Source organism: Patagioenas fasciata, chromosome Z (genome assembly GCF_037038585.1).
Source record: "Patagioenas fasciata isolate bPatFas1 chromosome Z, bPatFas1.hap1, whole genome shotgun sequence".
In the NCBI taxonomy this organism is placed as follows: domain Eukaryota; kingdom Metazoa; phylum Chordata; class Aves; order Columbiformes; family Columbidae; genus Patagioenas; species Patagioenas fasciata.
This window is the reverse complement of record NC_092560.1, coordinates 485,371-505,492: the sequence shown is the minus strand read 5'-3', so window position 1 is coordinate 505,492 and position 20,122 is coordinate 485,371. Positions and strand designations below refer to the sequence as shown.

Genomic DNA, 20,122 nt, shown 5'->3' with positions numbered 1-20,122 from the left:
CCTTGCGTTTCTGATGCTTTGTTTTTAAAACGGGTTTTTTTTACATTTTCTATTTATTTCCTATTGCACATTTGAATTCCTTGAATTCGTATGATGCATTAGGAATAAAGCGTCTATGTGAGGACACTGGAGTAACTGAGAACTAATATGAGCAGATTACCGTATTTTAACTGTACTTCTGTTTTTATAAACATTTTCACATCATTGTGAAATACCAGACCTCGTGCAGGAGGACTTATTTCTTCTTTCTTTAAGAAATAACGCAACTTGCAGTGTTTCTGGCAGTATCAGCTTTAAGTTCCGTTACCTGCTGGTGTCCGAGGAGCCCGCGCCCGCTCGCTGCCGCCCCAGTCTTCCAGTACGGAACAACACCTGGGGACGCCTCCGCTCGCGTCCCCTGCGGTGACACGCGGGCGTCCGGGCCTGGTGACGGTGTCCGAGAGCTCGGCGCCCGGCCGTGCTGCGGCGGGGTCTATGGGGATGTCGGTGTTGTGAAACTTCTGGAAATAAACCCTGCGTGTCTGTGCTGCGTGTCTGGCTCGGTTCGCTGGTTCACGCTATCCCGGTGTCTTTGCCAGCAGTGTATGATGGGTTGGCTGAACAACGCTCGTGCGTTGGGTGGTCAGGCTCCGTGTGTCGCCGTAGTCCCCGTGGGTGTTCTGTGCGGGGAGGCCATCGCCCCGTGCTGCCCGCGGTCCCCTCCAGCCTCGGGGGCTTTGCTGGCGGTGTCACCGTCCGTTCGGTGATGGACTCGTGATGGTTCGTTTGCCTTGATCTCAAAGTGCAAAATTAAGGCAACCAAAATGCCAAGGGGTCATAATTCAATCAGTGTTACGTTATTATTTTGCCCATAAAGCGGCACGTGACAGAGAAAGTGGAGAAAATGGAAAGAAAAGAGGGGAAAGAGGATTCAGCTACCACCACAGGTCCAAAGGCGTCCCTGTGGTCCCAGGTCCCAAACAGTGTCCTGTCGGTCCTCCGTTGTGATCCCTGATCCTCTGGTGGGGAGATCTCTGCGATGTTCGGTCGGGAACCATCATTTATGCTTCTTCACCCCCCACGCTCCCATGGTTCGAGGCCAATCTCCATCTTTGTTTCACAACCCAGGCTTAACTGCACAGGCCCAAAGAGTCCCAGCTTCACTTGCCAGAGCCCGTCTGCGCTGCACTGGGTCGGGGGTCCCTTCATGTCTGCTGGGTGACCCAGAGACCCCCCGCACACCTCTGCTCATGCTCCTCTTCATCGGCCTCAGCAACAGGGAGGAGCTGGGGCGAGTCTGGCCGAGCAGCAGGTGACGTCCACCTCCCGGACGGGTGCAGAGTCCTGTACAACGGGCCTCTCAGGGCTCTCCCAGTCCCCGTACAGCTCTATCAGGACACCTGTTCTCCAGGTCCCTGATGGCGATGTTGAGGCAAACGCTGCTCTTCGGGCGGACTCCTGCGGGCGGGGGTTGGACAGACCCCACCAGCGCGGCGGGTCCGTGTTGAGCAGTGTGGGGTCTGGCAGGACGGCGCTGTCCCCCCATGGCTCCAGGAGCGGCGCTGTCCCCACGGGACGCGGCCACACGTCTCCACAGTGGTGCTGGTTGGGCTCGGGACGGTTTGGTGGCCGTGGAGCCAGCGCCCGCCAGCTGGGCTGTGTTCGGTCCCGCTCCCCTCTGTGGTGACGCCGGAGATGTCCCGGTGCCCTGTGCTGCCGGGCCAGTGCAGGATCCTGCTCCTGCAGCCCCCGTGGGGAGGGACGTGTTGTCTGCATCGCCCACACAGACAAGGGCTGGAGAGCCTTGGGGTTCCGGGAGTGTCCCCACTCGTGCGTGGACATGGCTGATGTTTTCTCATTTTGTGGCTGCACGCGTGCTCGTGCTGGTGAGGGCACGAGGGTAATGGCACCATTATTGGCAACAACCTCCGAATGCCCATCAGTGACCTTCCAGGGCTGCAGCGCGAGGCACCCAGCAGGCTGGTCTGGCGGCTGGTCTGATAAATGTGTTAGTGCCGAGGAGACTGAATTGCGGGACATGACAGCATAATTCATGTCTTGAGTAGACATCGGGGCAGTTAAACAGATTTTTTAAAGGTACAAAAGGAGCAGTCTCCAACTTAAGTGCTATGTTGTGCCCTTTTAATTTTTCTTAATAACATGAAAATAAATTCAATCTGGAGCTTCCTATAAGAAGGAACGACTGAACCGACGTGCGCTGTCAGCACATCTGCACTGCGTCTGTGTGTCCGAGGAGCCCCTTGGCTGGGCCTTGTGTCACTTACACTGCGGAATTACTTTTACAGACTCGCTGTTTCTGCCAGAGAAAGCAGTTTTGGAATGATCGTGGCAAAGTTTCCCTTGGAAAACTCATGGAGAGGGTGGGCTGCGTGCTCTGTCCTCTGCGGACACCGCGTGGGTCACCGGCGGGGACGCCCAGCAAGGGACGGTCACCCAGCAAGGGACGGTCACCCCCGGGTCAGCGCACGAGCACCTCCTGGTGTAATCCAGCCTGCGAAACGCTGCCGACCGCAACAGGAACCCCGTCTGGGGTCCCAGGAGGGGTCTGTCCCTGCAGTGTTCAGACCCCGGTAGGATCTCCGTCTGCTGACCCGCACCAGCGAACACTCTCGCTTCTGTTCCGTGGTGGGGCTGGCCCTTGTGCGAGGGGAGCGATGGACGCTCGCCCGCAGCCGCCAGCCCCCTCCGCGGGACGGCTGCGCCGCTCCCCGGTCTGCACTGCGACACGTGCTCCCCGTCCCCACGGTGCGTGTGCGCGGAGCCTCCGCGGGCACCAGCGCCATCTGCAAGCCACTGCCATCACCGGCGCCCGAAAGGCACCGGCAAAGTGGTTATTGCTCCATGTGCCAGCCTGCGAGGAAATGCTTGTTCTTAGCAGAAGCCAATCATAAAACCTGTGCTTCACTCATGAACAGTTTTGCTCCTGGTAGAACACACTCTTCATAGCAGGTTATTATCATTTACTGAAATTATCACAGTATCACAGTATCACAGTATCACAGTATGTTTGGGGTTGGAAGGGCCCTGTAGAGCTCATCCAGTGCAATCCCCCCATGGAGCAGGAACACCCAGCTGAGGTTCCACAGGAAGGGGTCCAGGCGGGTTTGAATGTCTGCAGAGAAGGAGACTCCACAGCCTCCCTGGGCAGCCTGGGCCAGGCTCTGACACCCTCACCCCCAACAAGTTGCTTCTCCTCTTCCAGTGGAACCTCCTGTGTTCCAGCTTGATCCCATTGCCCCTTGTCCTATCATTGTTCGCCACCCAGAAGAGCCTGGCTCCATCCTCGTGGCACTCACCCTTTATATATTTATAAACATTAATAAGGTCCCCCCTCAGTCTCCTCCAGACTAAAGAGCCCCAGCTCCCTCAGCCTTTCCTCACATGGGAGATGCTCCATTCCCTTAATCGTCTTTTTTGCCCTACGCTGGACCCTCTCCAGCAGTTCCCTGTCCTTCTGGAGCTGAGGGGCCACAACTGGACACAATATTCCAGGTGTGGTCTCACCAGGGTGGAATAGAGGGGAAGGAGAACCTCTCTCGATCTACTGACCACCCCCTTTCTAATACAGCCCAGGTACCATTGGCCTTCCTGGCCACAAGGGCACATTATTTTAATATCAACCTGACATCTGTAAAATCCACAGCCCCTTGTTGTTGTTGCCTCCTGAATTCCTCATGGGAACGCTGCTGTGATGTCTGTGGTCCCGCTCCCTGCCCGGGATGGTGCTGCCAGTCACTGTGCTGCCGGTCACCGTGCCACCAGTCACTGCGCTGCCGGTCACCACACCGCCGTTCACCGTGCTGCCGGTCACCGCGCCGCCAGTCACCGCGCCACCAGTCACCACACTGCCGGTCACCACACTGCCAGTCACCGCGCTGCTGGTCACCGCGCTGCCGGTCACCACACCGCCGTTCACCGTGCTGCCGGTCACCGCGCCGCCGGTCACCGCGCCACCAGTCACCACACTGCCAGTCACCACACTGCTGGTCACCGTGCCGCCGGTCACCACACTGCCGGTCACCACACTGCTGGTCACCGTGCCGCCGGTCACCACACTGCCGGTCACCACACTGCTGGTCACCGTGCCGCCGGTCACCATACTGCTGGTCACCGCGCCACCGGTCACCGCGCCGCCGGTCACCACGCCTGCCCGTTCCGCTGCTGGGCACAGAGGCCCGTGGCTGTTGGCACAGAGCGTGTCCAGGACTCACCGAGCAAGAGACCCCGTTGGGAGTCCGGGCTCTGCTGCCCCCGGCTCCGCTCACACCTCCTGAGACCCGCGTGTCCCTTTAAGCAGGGGCAGAGAGACGAGGTTAACATGTTGTCATTTACAGTTCCTTAACTATTTTTAGAAACCCAAATCTTCTCAGTAACGGCACGCTGACAATTCTGTGCTTGGCCGAGCAACGTGATGGACGGCGGCAGAAGGCACCCGAAGAAATTCCAAGATGCAACACCTGGAATGGCTCCGGCAGCCCATTCACAGGCTTGCGGCTATTTCTTAATATACTCAGGGAATTCCTTACAAGTGATCAGTTCACTTATTCTTAACTATTTCTTACATCATTAGACATCACAATAACCTCTCAAATATCCTTCAGCTTTGGAGTAGCTTTGCCAATACCAGAATCTTTACTGTCAGATTTGGCTGCAGGGCTGGGCAGAGGAGAACCTGATGGATTCAGCAAGGGCCAGTGTGGGGTCCTGCACCTGGGGAGGAACAACCCCAGCACCAGCACGGGTTGGGGTGACCTGCTGGAAGCAGCTCTGCAGAGAAGGACCTGGCAGTTCTGGGGACAACAGGGTGAGCGTGAGTCACCGATGTGCCTGTGGCCAAGAGGCCAACGGGACCTGGGGTGTGTGAGGAAGAGTGTGGGCAGCAGGTCAGGGAGGTTGTTCCTCCCCTCTGCTCTGCCCTGTGAGGCCCCATCTGCAGAACTGGGGCCAGCGCTGGGCTCCCCAGGTCAAGAGGGACAAGGAACCACTGCAGAGAGTCCAGGGAGGGACACAGAGATGCTGAGGGGTCTGGAGCATCTTTGTGTGAGGAGACACTGAGAGAGCTGGGGCTGCTGAGTGGAGAAGAGAAGCTGAGAGGGGTGTGATCAATGATCAATATGTCAGGGTGGGTGTCAGAGGGTGGAGCAGACTCTGCTCAGTGGTGCCCAGCGCCAGGGTGAGGGGCAACGGGCACAGACTGAAGCACAGGAGGCTCCATGTGAACATGAGCAGAACCTTGTGTGCTGGGAGGTGCCAGAGCCTGGCCCAGGCTGCCCAGAGCGGGTGTGGAGTCTCCTGCTCTGAGCCATTCAAACCCCTGGGATCCTGTGTGATCTGCTCTGGGACCCTGCGTGAGCAGGGATGGGCTGGGGATCACAGGGGTCACAAACTGCCTGGGGTGCTGTGAAAACCAGCAGGTCTCAAAAATCATAGAGACCAGCAAAACAACTTCCCAGACGTGTGCCCCTGTGACACAGCCGGGTGTTCACAGCACAGTAAATCCTCCGATTTCTGTTACGTCAGTTGGAAACTTTCCAGGCAGTTGAGAGGCTTGGGAGCCCACTCCCCCTGTACCACCACAGCCGCAAACCTTCCTTGGTCAGCACAGAAACTTCCCAAGCACTTTGTGCTTCTGGTGGGCAGGCGTGCAGTAACCAGCAAGGCTTTGAGTCAACGCATATTGATAAACATGTCAGACACTCTCCGATGCATGAAGCAAAGGTCTTCCTTTAACTAGCCAGCATCAATAACTAGTGAATGAACATCTTCCAATGGCTGTTATTGCTATGAGAGTGTATGGTTCATTTAACATCAAGAGAAATTGAAGCCAAGAATTCAGCACGAAGAGCCCTTGCCATGGTCAGAAAGAGAAGTGCAGAGCGCACTGAATTCCCAGCACCATCTCCCCCGTGGTTGAGCTGGGCCCCCGCGCCGGCGGAGGACGCGTGCGGCTGCCGCACCGCCGCTCGGCGCGCGTTCGGACCGCGGCGCAGCTCCCTGCCCCGCTCCTGCGTGGGACGAGCGCTGCAGGGAGCGGGGCCGTGCTGCTCCCGCAGGGTCGGACTCGTGCGTTCTCCTCCACCCTGGCCAGAAACCCCCCTGTGCTGCACAGCAACGGAGGATGAATTGTGCAGTTCAGGCACGTTTCGGGTGACTGTCTGGGCTTCCCTCCAGCGGCTGTTCTCTGTCCATCCGTCCGTTCGTCCATCCGGCTGCAGCACCGTGCCCGCCGCCCTCGCTCTCCCAGCCCGTCTCGCTGTGTGTGGGGGGAGCGGTGACGCTGGAAACCCCGTCGGGGCCGGGCTGCGGGGTCCCTGCTGAACGAGGCACGGGGCTCTTCCTCCCCCCGGCCCTGGCACCGAGAGCCCCCCGTGGCTGCTGAGGGGCTGCGGGCAGCGCGGGGGAGCCCCGAGTAGCTCCTGAGCTGCACCGAGACGCGTCCCCTCCTTCCCTGCACCCCTGTTTCAGAGCAGCTCCTGTTCCCATGCATCCAGCAGCTGAGACTTTGTGTTGATCTTTTTCTCACCGCAAAGTCTACAGGCACTCACCAAGAGCTGGGGTCTGACGGGCAGCGGCTGAGGGACCCGGGGTGCCCATCCTGCAGAACAGGGGCTGAGCGCCGTTTCCGCGCCATGCAGCACGGACACCGCGCTGCCGTGACCCGCAGGTCTGTGACAGCTCCACCGGTGCCACCAGGATGCAGGGGTGGGGACATGGCCGGGCTGGCTCGTGTCCCGAGCAGCCTGGCCACCGCCGGGCAGGGCTGGGCCACCGGACCCCATCCCGGCCCCCACCAGCCCCACAGCCTGTGGTCGCCAAGGCCTCCCCACCGCCCTGCAGAGGCAGAACAGGAAAAGGAGTTAAACTGAACTGGCGTCACACGTGTGTGCGTACACAGGGAACACAAACCCACAGATGTGTCCAGCCGTGGCTGTCGCTGCAGGACTGGGCCCAGGGCCACCTCTGGTAGAACTCCAGTGAAGTAACGTGACTAACGTGTTCAACACACTGCTGACGAGTTCAAAACGCAATGATCCTATACACAGAATCACAGAATCGTAGAATGTTTTCAGTTGGAGGAGACCCTCAGGATCATCAAGTCCAGCCATAGCATAGCCTAACTCCAGCACTAAACCATGGACCTGAGGACCTCGTCTAAACGCTTTTAAACCCCTCCAGGGATGGTGACTCCACCACTGCCTGGGCAGCCTGTTCATCACATCTTTGCCTTTCATTATGGAAATCCCAGCTGGGTGTTTGCTGTCTGGTGCTGGCTGCACAGGGTGGGAATTGCTGGGCTAGACCATGGGGCAGCACTGGTGGCTCCCAAACAGACAGGGCTCCCCAGGGCCCCCAGAGGGCTCAGTCCCAGCAGGGGAAGAGCCGCCCCGCGAGCTGGGCTCGCTCACAGTGTCCCGGGAAGGACTGGGCTGCTGCGGGGCTCCGAGGGGACCTCCCCTTCCCAGCAAGCGCCCAAGGAAGCGGGTAGCGCTGGGAAAGGGCTCCACTCACTCCTTGCTCTTGGGAAGAAAACTTCGTAAGCTCAGAGCCAAGTGCCCCCTGAATAGATTGAGGAAGGAGCTGCTCCCACCCGCAGAAGCACGATGGGTGCTGCGATGTACGTGCTGGCCGGGCAGGATCCCGCTGCAGAGGGCAGGTGGGCATCCCCCGAAAACCCGCAGGTGTCCTCCCCAACCCCTCCCAAGGCGCCTGGGGTCACACCCAACACTCACGCGCTCCAAGTGGGATTTCTGACAAGCTTTAAACGTGTTTAATTGCTCCTACCCGCAACACCGCAGCCGTTGCTCTGTTTCGGAAAGGCGCGGTGCCCTCGGGCACGCTGTCCTCCCGCGGGACGCGGCCGGCGGTGCGGAGCAGCGGCCCGGGAGCCACCCGCTGTGTCCCCAGCAGAGCAGCCGCTTGCTGGGCAGCGCGGGCAGGGAGAGGCAGGTTCAACCCCATGTGCACAGGTGGAGCAGTCGCCGCAGCAGACATGGAGCCCCCGGAGCCCCCAGAACGTGCTCACCCGGGCTCTCAGCCCTGGCAGCCGCCCCGGTGGCCCGTGGCCCTTGGCCTGTCCGGGGAGGGCAGCTGAGGCCAGAGCCCGTGGGGCTGTGCAACCTCCCAGCCCCAACGCCTGTTTGCAATGCGCTTCGGAGCGGGTACGAAAGGCAGAGCTGGAGATGCCAGGGGAGCCATGCAAGCCTTTTTCTGCTTCCCTTTAGACACCTGAAGAACCGAAATGTCGTGCCTGGGTGCCAGTTCAACAACGAACACACAGTTGGCAGTGGGCTGGCAGCAGCCCCCTCGGCAGCCGTGGGCTTGCACGGACCAAGAACCCCCGTGTCCTCCCTCCTGCCCACGGGCTGGAGCGGGACCTGCCGGCCCCGCGCTGACACCCCGCGCCTGGATTCGAGGACAGACACTGCAGCAGCAGCTCCTTATGGCACGACACGCTGGCTTGCAAAGCACAAACCAGCTCCCACACTGCATGGGCTTTCTGAATTGGGGCCAAACCCCATCCATTGCCCACTGTGACACACAGTCACAGATGGTTTGGGTTTGAGGGCCCTCCCCAGCTCCCCAGCCCCCTGCCATGACAGGGACATCTTCACCAGCTCAGGGTGCTCAGAGCCCGTCCAGCCTGGCCTGGGATGTCTCCAGGGATGGTTCATCCACCACCTCTCTGGGTACCTGGGCCAGGCTCTCACCACCCTCAGGACAACAATTCCTTCCTCATGTCCGGCCTGGATCTCCCTCCTTTAGTTTAAACCATCACCCTTGTCCTGTCACAACAGGCCCTGCTCTAAAGTCTGTCCCATCTTTCTCATGGGCCCCTTTTAAGCACTGAAAGGTGCACTAAGGTGTCCTGGAGCTTCTCTTCTCGAGCTGAACACCCCAGCTCTCTCACCTGTCCCCAGCAGAGCTGTTCCAGCCTCGGGTCATTCCTGGGGCTCCTCTGGCCCCTCTCCAGCAGCTCCATGTCTGTTCTGCACCATGGGACCTGCAGCCCCGCAGCACCGTGTGCTCTGCACCCAGGACACCCGCTCACAGACGAAATGAACTCGACATGTTCACTGCTTCTCTTTAATGCCCCCGCGTGGTTCCCCCGCCGGCTGGGAGCACGGCGGTGAGGAGCACAGCGCGCTCTGCCAGGCTTCCCGCGGAGCTCTGCTGGTCCTGCAGCCGGTGGGAGCTCCCGTGGCACCGGCCGTCACCACAGCGGCTCCCGGGGCACCGGCTGTCACCGCGGAGGCTCCTGGCGCTCGTGGTGCTCCGGCCGTCACAGCAGCAGCTCGGAGGGCATGGGGTCCCCTCGCAGCCCGGCCAGCAGGTTGTCAGCCGCCAGCACGGCCATGGTGCTCCGCGTGGCGTGGGTGGCGCTCCCGATGTGCGGCAGGATCACTGCGGGGACAGGGACGGTCTCTCGCTCACCTCCCACCTTCGCTGGGCTCCCACAGCCTCCTCCAGGGGATTTCCCATCAACCCGGGTCCTGCACCCGCTGCTGCTCCACCAGGAGCTCGCGTTGGACACAGAGCGTGAAACAAAATCACCACTGAGGACTGGAAAAACATCTGATAAATGGCTAACTGAGCTACTTTTAAGTCCTCCACGCCACAGTCAGCCAGAAGCGGGTCTGTGTCCAGGCTGGGCACCCACCGTCCTGCACGGACAGTCAGTGGGACACACAGAATACCAGCCCCCGAGCAGACGAACATGCAGGGAAATTTGCATGGTGTTGTCTGATTGCCACACAGCTTTGGGAGGCTCTGAACCAAGAACGCTGAGGATCCCAGGAGAACACTGAGGATCCAGGGCGAACTCTGGGGATCCCGGGAGAACACTGAGGATCCCGGGAGAGCACTGAGGATCCTGGGAGAACACTGAGGATCCTGGGAGAACACTGGGGATCCCAGGAGAACACTGGGGATCCCGCGAGAACACTGAGGATCTTGGGAGAACACTGGGGATCCCGGGAGAACACTGAGGATCCTGGGAGAGCACCGAGGATCCCGGGAGAGCACATCCTGCCCAGTGCCCGTCACTACCCAGCAAACAGGCTGCCTGAGCTTGCCAGGCTCCAGTTCCGCAGGCAGAGCTGCCTCGGGCTGTCCCGGGGATGCAGCCAGAGCGTCTGCAGAGGAGCCCGGCTCACCCACAGCGGGAGCGCTCGCGGGGCTCTGCAGCCCGGGGAGGCCTGGCTTGCTGGCATCTGCTGCGGAACAAGGGTGTCAGGACCAGGCCAGTGCTTGAATGAACCGTTCTCGGAGCACACGCACCAATCCTGCTTCTGGCAGCCGCGGCTCACACTGCATGCGCCAGGTGCAGAGTCCTGCAGCAGCTGCACGGAGGCTGATTCCTCCTGGCAGGCTCAGCACACAGCTCTATAGCCCCATGGGGAGCTTTTCTAGCAGAATATGTACCCAGGAGCTTACAGAACACCAGAGCTTGGCCGGGCATGAGCAGGGATTGGTTTCTCATTCAGCCACCTGCTGGTGTCAGACCCCTCTGTGAATTTCACCCCATCGAATGGAGACCCATCAGGAAGGTGTTAAAAATGAGCTGATCTCAGCTGCTCTCTGCCGAGTTAAAAAACCCCTTACGCTTGTTTTATGTCAGGCTGATGAGGCCTTTCCCTGAGCAGCTCCCCCTGTGCGGTGGTCCCTGCCTTCCGCTGACGGCACCTGCCCGTCCCATCCTCCGCGGTCAGTGCTCTGCAGCACGGGCTCATGGGGACAGTGCTGTCACCGCACCAGAGGACGGGTCCCCAGTGGTGGGGACACCCGTGGCGCAGGCTGCCGGAGCGGCGCGGCCCGGCCGGCCACGTACCGCAGTTCCGGAGGGACAGCAGGGGATGGTCCGTGGGCAGCGGCTCCGGCGTCGTCACGTCCAGCCCGGCCGCCGCGATCTGGCCCTGGGCCAGCGCGTCGTACAGGTCCTGCTGGTTCACCACGGCCCCCCTGCCGGCACAGAGACACCCGCGCTGCGGCACAGCGTCCCACGGGCTCACAGGGACACGCAGCCCAGGCCCAGGACAGCCAGGACAGCTGCGGCGGTGGCACCTGCATCCCCAGGGGTGCCCGAGCAGAGCTCAGAACCTCCTGGATGTGCCCGAGCCTCCCAGCGTGATGAGCTGCTCCTGATCTGGATGCTGCAGAGAAGTGCCCGAGTGCAGGCAGCCATGGAGGTGCAGGCAGCCATGGAGGGAGGTGCAGGCAGCCATGGAGGGAGGTGCAGGCAGCCATGGAGGTGCAGGCAGCCATGGAGGTGCAGGCAGCCATGGAGGTGCAGGCAGCCATGGAGGGAGGTGCAGGCAGCCATGGAGGGAGGTGCAGGCAGCCATGGAGGTGCAGGCAGCCATGGAGGGAGGTGCAGGCAGCCATGGAGGTGCAGGCAGCCATGGAGGTGCAGGCAGCCATGGAGGGAGGTGCAGGCAGCCATGGAGGTGCAGGCAGCCATGGAGGTGCAGGCAGCCATGGAGGTGCAGGCAGCCATGGAGGGAGGTGCAGGCAGCCATGGAGGGAGGTGCAGGCAGCCATGGAGGTGCAGGCAGCCATGGAGGTGCAGGCAGCCATGGAGGTGCAGGCAGCCATGGAGGGAGGTGCGGCCAGCCTACCGCGTCCCCCCTACAACCACAGCATGCAGGAGACTAGGTTGTGATTACCTGCTCGTGTTAATGAACACAGCCGTCTTCTTCATTCTGCTGAAGAAGTCCTTGTTGCACATTCCCTGGGTGGTCGGAGTCAAAGCACAGGTCACCACAACGAAGTCCGACTCCTCGGCCAGCCTGGTGAGCGGGACTAATGGGGAGACTCAGGTCACGGCTCCGCGTGGGCACCTCACCGACGAGCTCAGCGGCCCCCTCGCCCCTCGTGGTCACCGGTGAGCCAGCTCTGCTCTGCAGGCCCGGCCGGCCCTTCTCCACAGATGGGAGACACAGGGACCCGCAAACACCAAACAGAAACCATGCACGTTCCCACAGACGCTACTGCCGCGCTCTGCTTCCCTTTACAACTAAAATCCAGCCAAAGGGGAGTCCAGCGATGCTTCAGCCGTCTCGCTCAGAGAAGGCTCTGGTATGTATGCTCATGTTCATGTATGCTCTGGTATGTATTTCATGTTCAGAGAGCAAAATGTGAAAGCAGCAGTATAAATCAGCATTAAATCTACCTAAATAGTACCTCCAGGTAATGACCTGTGTCCCTCTCACCCCTGCATGCGAGGGCAGGAAAGCACAAGGAGCAGGACAAGGGCTGCTAAAGGCTTTGTGCAAAATGTACCAACTAGAAACAGCTTCTGCTTGCAATATTAGCACTTGATGCAAGACTCAGGACTCTACCAGGCGCACAGAAGAGTCCCGTTCGGCAGCTGAGACGTTCCCAGGCCTGGCTGCACCGTGACCTGCATCTTAACGCAGGAGGCTAAAGACAGTGTTTGTCTGCAGCAAGGAACGTCCACCCTCAGTGTGATCTGCGGTCCCCATGGGGATGGGGTCAAGACCCTTCCTCTGCTCCCAGGGGCCACTGTCCCCTCCTCATCGCTTATGTCCCACTTCCCCATGGGAAGAGAACTGACTGGAAATCACAGAGGGACACAGGGGGACGATGAAAGGCAAAAGCAGCAGAAACAGCCACAGCGCCTGGTCACGACGAGCAGTCAGGCAGAGCCCGGTGTCCCACGTCTGGCTGGGGTCAAAGGACACAGGTGTGCCCCCTGCTCTCTGCCATCACACCAGAGCGTCTGGGATTCACCATTCCCTCCCTTGGTGCCTTCACAGCGGTTCATGCCAGTGACAGCGAGGAGAACCCAGAACATCCAGCTCACAGCCTCCATCCCCTCGGGGCCACCCCGCAGGGTGTCACCCCCTGGAGCCACCCCAGGCACAGTGCTCGGCCGCCCGGCCCCGCTCCGGCGCCCTTCTTACCGAACTCGGCCCCAAACTCCGCAGCGTTCTCAGGTTTCGGGCGACTGCCAGCGTACAGAAACTTCTTGACTCCAAAGGGCTTCAGGCGGCGGGCAACTGCCTGTCCTGGGAGCGAGAGAGGACGGTCCGGCCGCTGCGTGTGTGCAGCACAGGCACCGGCACCGGCACCGGCACCAGCACCGGCACCGGCACCGGCCCGTCCAGCCCGGCAGTCTGTCCTGCCGCCAGCTCGCCGCCGTGCAGCTGACGCGCAGCAGCTTGCAGAGCAGGTGGCTCACGGGGTCACGGTGCTGCCCCCACTCCGTCTGCTGCTCCCCACGCCAGCGGGAGCGAGCTCCCACCGCACTGAACCTGCGCAAACGGAGCCGCAGGACGGTAAACATGAAGCTGCCCTAGGGAGCAACCTGAAAAGTGAGGGAAGGAATTGCCACCTGCTGGCAAAGTCCACAACCAAAGGGACGGCAAGCACTCCATCCTGGACTTTGTCAGGGCATTTGCTTGACTGACAATCAAGGGGACAATGTCCAGTTTGCTGTAGCATTCAGATGTAGTGGATGTGTTTGAATGCTTTAAACTTTGTTTTAGGCTTGATGAGTTCAGACAGCTGTTCAGAGAGGCTCTACCCAGCTCTCCTTGTTGTTCTCATAGATTTTAAGAGGTGAGCACCCTGGACACCACCTTGGCTGAACCTCCAAAACCACCCTGCCCTCACTGGAGACACAAATCTCGTGCCTGACCTGCACTTACCTATTCTTCCCAGACCTATGATGCCCACTGTGCTATCGGACAGACCATAGCCACACATCCACAAGGGCTTCCACGTTGTCCAGCCACCCCTAGCGGAGAGAGCAAGACAGAACGTCCGTCAGGCAGCAGCAGGGAGAGCCTGCTCACGGCCCAGCGCAGCGTTCGGGCGGGCACGCCGGAGCAGAGGGTGGCACCCACCCGCCCCGGGGCTCCTGCGGCCGTGGCCGTGCTGCTCTCCTGCAGGAACCTGCGTGGGCCTCGGGACTCACTTAATTCAGGCACCTCTGACCACAGCCCTGAACGACTGCCAGCTGGTGGGCTCTGCCCAGACCCCCACTGCGTGCCCTCCTGAGGGGTCTGTGTGTCCCCGCTGCCCTGCACACAGACGGGAGCGCTGCCCTCCCGGCCCCTGCGCAGCACGTCTCCACAGAGCCACGGAACTGCAGGGGACTCCACCTTGGCCTGCGAGGTACTTGGTGCAAGCCAGGTGAGACTCTGGCTGCAGCCCAGTGTCATCCGTCCAGCGTGGCATGCCGTGTCCTGCAGGCCGGGGCTGCGGGCACAGGAGCCGGCTCTCTGCAGCTGGATACTCACTTCTTCACCTGCTCCACTGCCTCGGGCAGCCGGCGGCACGTGGCCAGGAGCAAAGCCACGGAGAGCTCCGCGGTGGCGTCGGTCAGCACGTCAGGCGTGTACCCCACGCGGATCCCTCTGCAAGGCAAGCACAGGTTTCTGGGGCAATGCTGCCGGCCCTGGGGTGATACCTCGACATCTCTGGGCAAACTGCTGATGCTACACCTCCCCAGGTATCTGCAGCACCACATGCAGGATGACATCCCTTTGGGCTCCTCAGCTCTTCCTCTGCAGGGGTTATCCTAGTCTTACTGCAGCATCTGCAGGCCCCTCCAGCCCCAGCTGGGGTGACCCCAGCAAGAGAGAGGTGCAGGTCACACAGCCCGTCCAGCCCCACGTTCCACCTGCCAGCCCCGTCCAAAGCGACCTGCGAACCGCGGCGCTGCCGCATCCAGAGCTTCGCCCTCCTCCCCCTGCCCAGCCGGGCCGTCCCGCACGGGGCAGGGGGTCGGGGGTTACCGCTTCTTAATTTCGTCCAGGGCCAGGTGGTCAAACCCCACGGACATCGTGCTGATCACTTTCAGGCCGGGCCCTGCAAGACACGGTCAGCTCGCGGCTGCCCAGCGTCGCCCCGACGGCGGCGGAGGAATGGAATAGGACGGGGGGCATCGGGAGGGGGACGAGAGGGGTCGGGAGGGGATCGGGAGAGGCAGGGGAAGGGTCGGGAGGGGGACGCGGGACGCGAGCGGGACGCAGGGGGAACGGGAGGAGAAGGGGCGAGGAACGGGAGGGGACCCGAGGGGTCGCGGCGGGGGGTAGGAGCAGACGGGAGAGGGACGCGGGGGAAAGGGGATGGGAACGGGAGAGGAACAGAAAGGGACAAGAGAGGGCGGGAAGGGAAGGGGAGGCGGACGGGGGAGCAGAGGGTCGGGGGGAGCAGAGGGTCGGGGGGAGCAGAGGGCCCGGGGGAGCAGAGGGTCGGGGGCCGCAGCCCGCACCCACCGGCCGCGTCCAGCACCTCGCGGTCGATGCGGTCGGACAGGAGGCAGAGCAGACCCCGCTTCCCCGCCACGCCCGCCAGCAGCTCGGCCCGCGGCACCGGCTCCTCCGAGTCCCACAGCTGGACGTGGCACCTGCGGGAGTGGGCCCGTCACCGGCACCGCCACGGGGACCGCCACCGTGACTGCCACCGTGACTGCCACCGGGACCGCCACGGGGCCCGGGACCGGCACCGCCACGGCACCGGGACCGGGACCGGGCCCGCGACTGCCACGGCACCGGCACTGGCCCGCCCCGCCCGGCTCCGCGCTCACCCGGCGGCCTGCGACAGGACCCGCAGCCCCTCGGCCGGGATCCGCCGCGTCACGAACACCGCCATGGCCGTTTAACCGCCCCGCTCCGCCGCGCAGCGACCCCGAGCGGCCGCTCCGCCCCGCGGGGACCGGCCCGGGCACGGCCGGCGGTGGGAGGGGCGGGAGTGCGCGGGGAGCGGCCTGCGGGGCGGCCTGCAGTGCAACCATGCAGTGCAACCCTGCAGTGAACCTCTGCAGTGAACCTCTGCAGTGAACCTCTGCAGTGCAACCCTGCAGTGCAGCCCTGCATGCAACCCTGCAGTGAACTGCTGCAGTGCAACCCTGCAGTGCAACCATACAGTGAACCTCTGCAGTGCAACCCTGCAGTGCAACCCTGCAGTGCAGCCCTGCAGTGCAACCCTGCATGCAACCCTGCAGTGAACCTCTGCAGTGAACCTCTGCAGTGCAACCCTGCAGTGCAGCCCTGCAGTGCAGCCCTGCAGTGCAACCCTGCATGCAACCCTGCAGTGAACCTCTGCAGTGCAACCCTGCAGTGCAGCCCTGCAGTGCAACCCTGCAGTGCAACCCTGCAGTGCAACCCTGCATGCAACCGTGCAGTGCAACCGTACAGTGAACCTCTGCAGTGCAACCCTGCAGTGCAGCCCTGCAGTGCAACCCTGCATGCAACCCTGCGGTGCACCCCTGCATGCAACCGTGCAGTGCAACCGTACAGTGAACCTCTGCAGTGCAACCCTGCAGTGCAGCCCTGCAGTGCAGCCCTGCAGTTCAACCCTGCATGCAACCCTGCGGTGCAACCCTGCATGCAACCGTGCAGTGCAACCATACAGTGAACCTCTGCAGTGAACCTCTGCAGTGCAACCCTGCAGTGCAACCCTGCAGTGCAACCCTGCAGTGCAGCCCTGCAGTGCAACCCTGCATGCAACCCTGCAGTGCAACCCTGCATGCAACCCTGCAGTGAACCTCTGCAGTGAACCTCTGCAGTGCAACCCTGCAGTGCAACCCTGCAGTGCAACCCTGCATGCAACCCTGCAGTGCAACCCTGCAGTGCAACCCTGCAGTGAACCTCTGCAGTGCAACCCTGCAGTGCAACCCTGCAGTGCAACCCTGCAGTGCAACCATACAGTGAACCTCTGCAGTGCAACCCTGCAGTGCAACCCTGCAGTGCAACCCTGCAGTGCAACCGTGCATGCAACCCTGCAGTGCAACCGTACAGTGAACCTCTGCAGTGCAACCCTGCAATGCAACCCTGCAGTGCAACCATACAGTGAACCTCTGCAGTGCAACCCTGCAGTGCAACCCTGCAGTGCAACCATACAGTGAACCTCTGCAGTGCAACCCTGCAGTGCAACCATACAGTAAACCTCTGCAGTGCAACCATACAGTGAACCTCTGCAGTGCAACCCTGCAGTGCAACCATACAGTGAACCTCTGCAGTGCAACCCTGCAGTGCAACCCTGCATGCAACCCTGCAGTGCAACTGTACAGTGAACCTCTGCAGTGTAACCCTGCAGTGCAACCGTGCAGTGAACCTCTGCAGTGCAACTGTGTGGTGTGGCCTACAGTGCAACCCTGCAGTGCAACCCTGCAGTGCAACCCTGCGGTGCGGCCTGCAGTGCAACCCTGCAGTGCAACCCTGCGGTGCGGCCTACAATGCAACCCTGCAGTGCAACCCTACAGTGAACCTCTGCAGTGCGTGTACAGAGCACCCCTGCAGTGCGCCCATGCTGTGCTCCTGGGTCACTTGTGCCGCAGTCACCTTTGCGATAGCACAAGGGGTAAGACATTCAGGCCTGTCATGGGGAAGAAATGGTTGCCCCTGAGGGTGGTGAGAGCCTGGCCCAGGTACCCAGAGAGGTGGTGGATGAACCATCCCTGGAGACATCCCAGGCCAGGCTGGATGGGCTCTGAGCACCCTGAGCTGGTGAAGATGTCCCTGTCATGGCAGGGGGCACTGGGGGAGATCTGAAGGTCCCTTCATTCCAACTGTTCTGTGGTTGTTCTCTGATTCTGTTCAACGCTTGGAGCACCTCTGTAACGCACGTGGAGCGCCTCTGCAGCGCACACATGCAGTGCATGGCTGGAGAGAGGACACGGGGCCTGGCTGGGTTTCTGGACCGGTACACGGAGCGACGGGTCCTCCCACGTTCTGTTTCGCTGTGGTCACCCAGCCACGTCCCTGACCAGAACTCGTTTCTGAGCTCTGCCCTCTTTCTCTTCTGCCTGCTGAGGAATCGCATGAGCACTTGTGTCTCTGCTGGCCGAGGAGTCACGGGGGAGCTGGGGTGCACCCTGCTGGGACCCAGCCCGGCACTGAGCAGCACATACGCTCCAAAGCGAGAGTGGGGACACGCCAGCCAAGAGGAACAAGCCACCCAACCTGCAGCTCCGGGAACAGCGCTGGTCTCCCACAGGTCCCTCCGTTCCGCTACTGAGAGGCCCTGCAGAGACCCAGTTCTGACATCTCCTCCATGGCGAGGCCCTGGGCTGAGCTGGGTGCCCATCTCATTATGGAGAAGGGGTGCTACATGTGGTCAGCAACTGGTGCTGTAGGTTTTGGGTAGTGTTTTAGGATGAGCATTTCCACCTCAGAGCCTCCTGTGGCTACTGTTTAAATTTGCTACAGACCTGGTCTCAATCTGTTTTATAATCACAAAATGAACACAACTAGCTTTAGGACTGTGTATGGGCATCAAAAACAAAAGAACACATGAGCTTGTACAGGATGGTGGGATGAAATAGGTGCATTATCCCTGGAACTGAGCACAGAGTCACACCAGCAAAGAAAACACATCTGCCGACAGAGCAGAAGTGGAGTGTAACATCCCAGGCTGTTGCTCTGCCCTTCCTTGTGCTGCTGCACAGGCTGTGCCAGGCACACGGGGCGGTCGCGGCGCGTCCCCCGCGCTCCGCGGCTGAGGAGGAGCACGGTCCGCAGGCTCAGGTCTGTGCGACAGCTGCGGTGTGGCCCCGGTGTGACCGCAGGCAGAGCACAGCGTCACCGGCGCCACCGGGGTCACCGCGACACGGCCCGGCTGCGAACACAAAGGGTCTGTCTGTCTGTCTGTCCATGATGGCACTTCTTCCCCATCATGGCCCTGGGAGGTGGGAGCCTCCTTTATCTGATGGAAGCTTTAACAAGGGTGCTGGAGGGAGCGGGAGCGCACAACCGTCTGATCTTAATGGGGTTTTGCAGTAACCTGGGCGGCCAGGGGCCTGCGGTACTTTCCTCTGCCGTGAATCATCTGTGCTGCACGAGGTAGCAGCTTATCTAATGACACTGCACTCTGCTGGTGGGATTTTCCTTTATCCTGGTGCGTGTCTGCTCCCACCATCAGTATGTTGTCAGATTATGCCAACAGAACCCGTTTGATTTTTTAATAATTGCTTGAAAGTTCACTTTATTTTTTTGAGCTGGGTTATCGTTAGAGCTGACATCCCCTCACTGATCACCTCAGGATTTGTGTCAGCGTGTCTGCTCTCCAGCATGACATCCCCACACTAATCCTGTGCCACAGCGGCTGCGAGGTTCCTGCTTCTCCCCTCCCGCGGCGTGGCTGAGCGCGGCGGTGCCGCTCGCCGGGTGAGCACGCCGCGGCTGCCGGTGCCGCGCGTTGCCAGGGCCAGCGCACATCCCCCGGCGGCACCGGTACCAGCAGAACCGAGACCCCCGGGCAGGATTCATTCACAAAACAAGACACGCAGGGCTGGCGAACGTGTTGCTTTATTGGTGCGCTCACCTGGACAGGGCGCTTACAGCCCATCTCCTTAGCTGTGTGGCATCAGATTATCTGAGCAACCTGATCTGGTTGGAGATGTGGCTGCTTACTGCAGAGGGGTTGGACCAGGTAACATGTGAATGTCCCTGCCAGCTCGAACCATTCTGCGATACCCGAAAGGTGCAGGAAGCCTTTCCTGGAGTGCTGTGGCTCCTCACCACGCCGCGGCGTCACCGGCTCCAGCCACGGTGCTCTGCGGGACCCGTCGGCAAACGCACCCGCGCACCCCCCGAGGTGTCTCACAAAATCACCGCTCAGCGGCAAAAGTGTGTGACAACAGGATCCGGGCTGGGATATTCTGCCTGCCCTCAGCGCTGCTCTCTGTGTCACATCAGTCACACAGTTTGGTGACAAAACCCTTTTGCATCTCATGATCCGGCAGCAGCTGAGCTCTGTGTGCCTGTTTGCTTCACAGGCCACAGCCCATCGGGGTGAGAAACTCTGTCTTTTGGGGAGGGGACAGCTCCCCATTCCCTGCAGGGGAACAGGATCCCTGAGCCTTCTCTGTCCTCAGCTCCTGCACCCGTGGATACTGCGTGGGCACAGACAGGATTGCTCTTGAGATGGCTCTGAACACCGTGGTTTCCTCACCAGCATCACCCCATCTCAAACGCCACACGAGGCCGTAGCTCCTGGTGTCATGGGGTTGTGTGCCCGATTTTAAAAAGGCAGGAGTTTTGTGAGCATGGGACAAATGGAGCTTGATTCCTGTGAGTTTCCATCCCACGAGTGGCTGTGTTCGGTGTCACAAGGGGTGGGGTCTCACTGGAGTGTTCCCTGGGGATGAGGA

General features: G+C 61.0%; 1 protein-coding gene across 1 annotated transcript; it reads right to left on the bottom strand.

Moving 5' to 3' along the window:
• Window positions 1-9,070: 9,070 nt before the first annotated feature.
• On the bottom strand, window positions 9,071-15,677 carry GRHPR (glyoxylate and hydroxypyruvate reductase). Its single transcript, XM_065860824.2, has 9 exons — window positions 15,557-15,677; window positions 15,246-15,376; window positions 14,763-14,835; window positions 14,265-14,381; window positions 13,671-13,759; window positions 12,924-13,028; window positions 11,664-11,799; window positions 10,829-10,959; window positions 9,071-9,402 (listed from the first exon to the last, which is right to left on the bottom strand). Exons 1-9 carry the CDS (start codon window positions 15,619-15,621, stop codon window positions 9,281-9,283), a joined length of 969 nt encoding a protein of 322 aa, XP_065716896.1. The 5' UTR covers window positions 15,622-15,677; the 3' UTR covers window positions 9,071-9,280.
• Between the last annotated feature and the right edge of the window lie 4,445 nt (window positions 15,678-20,122).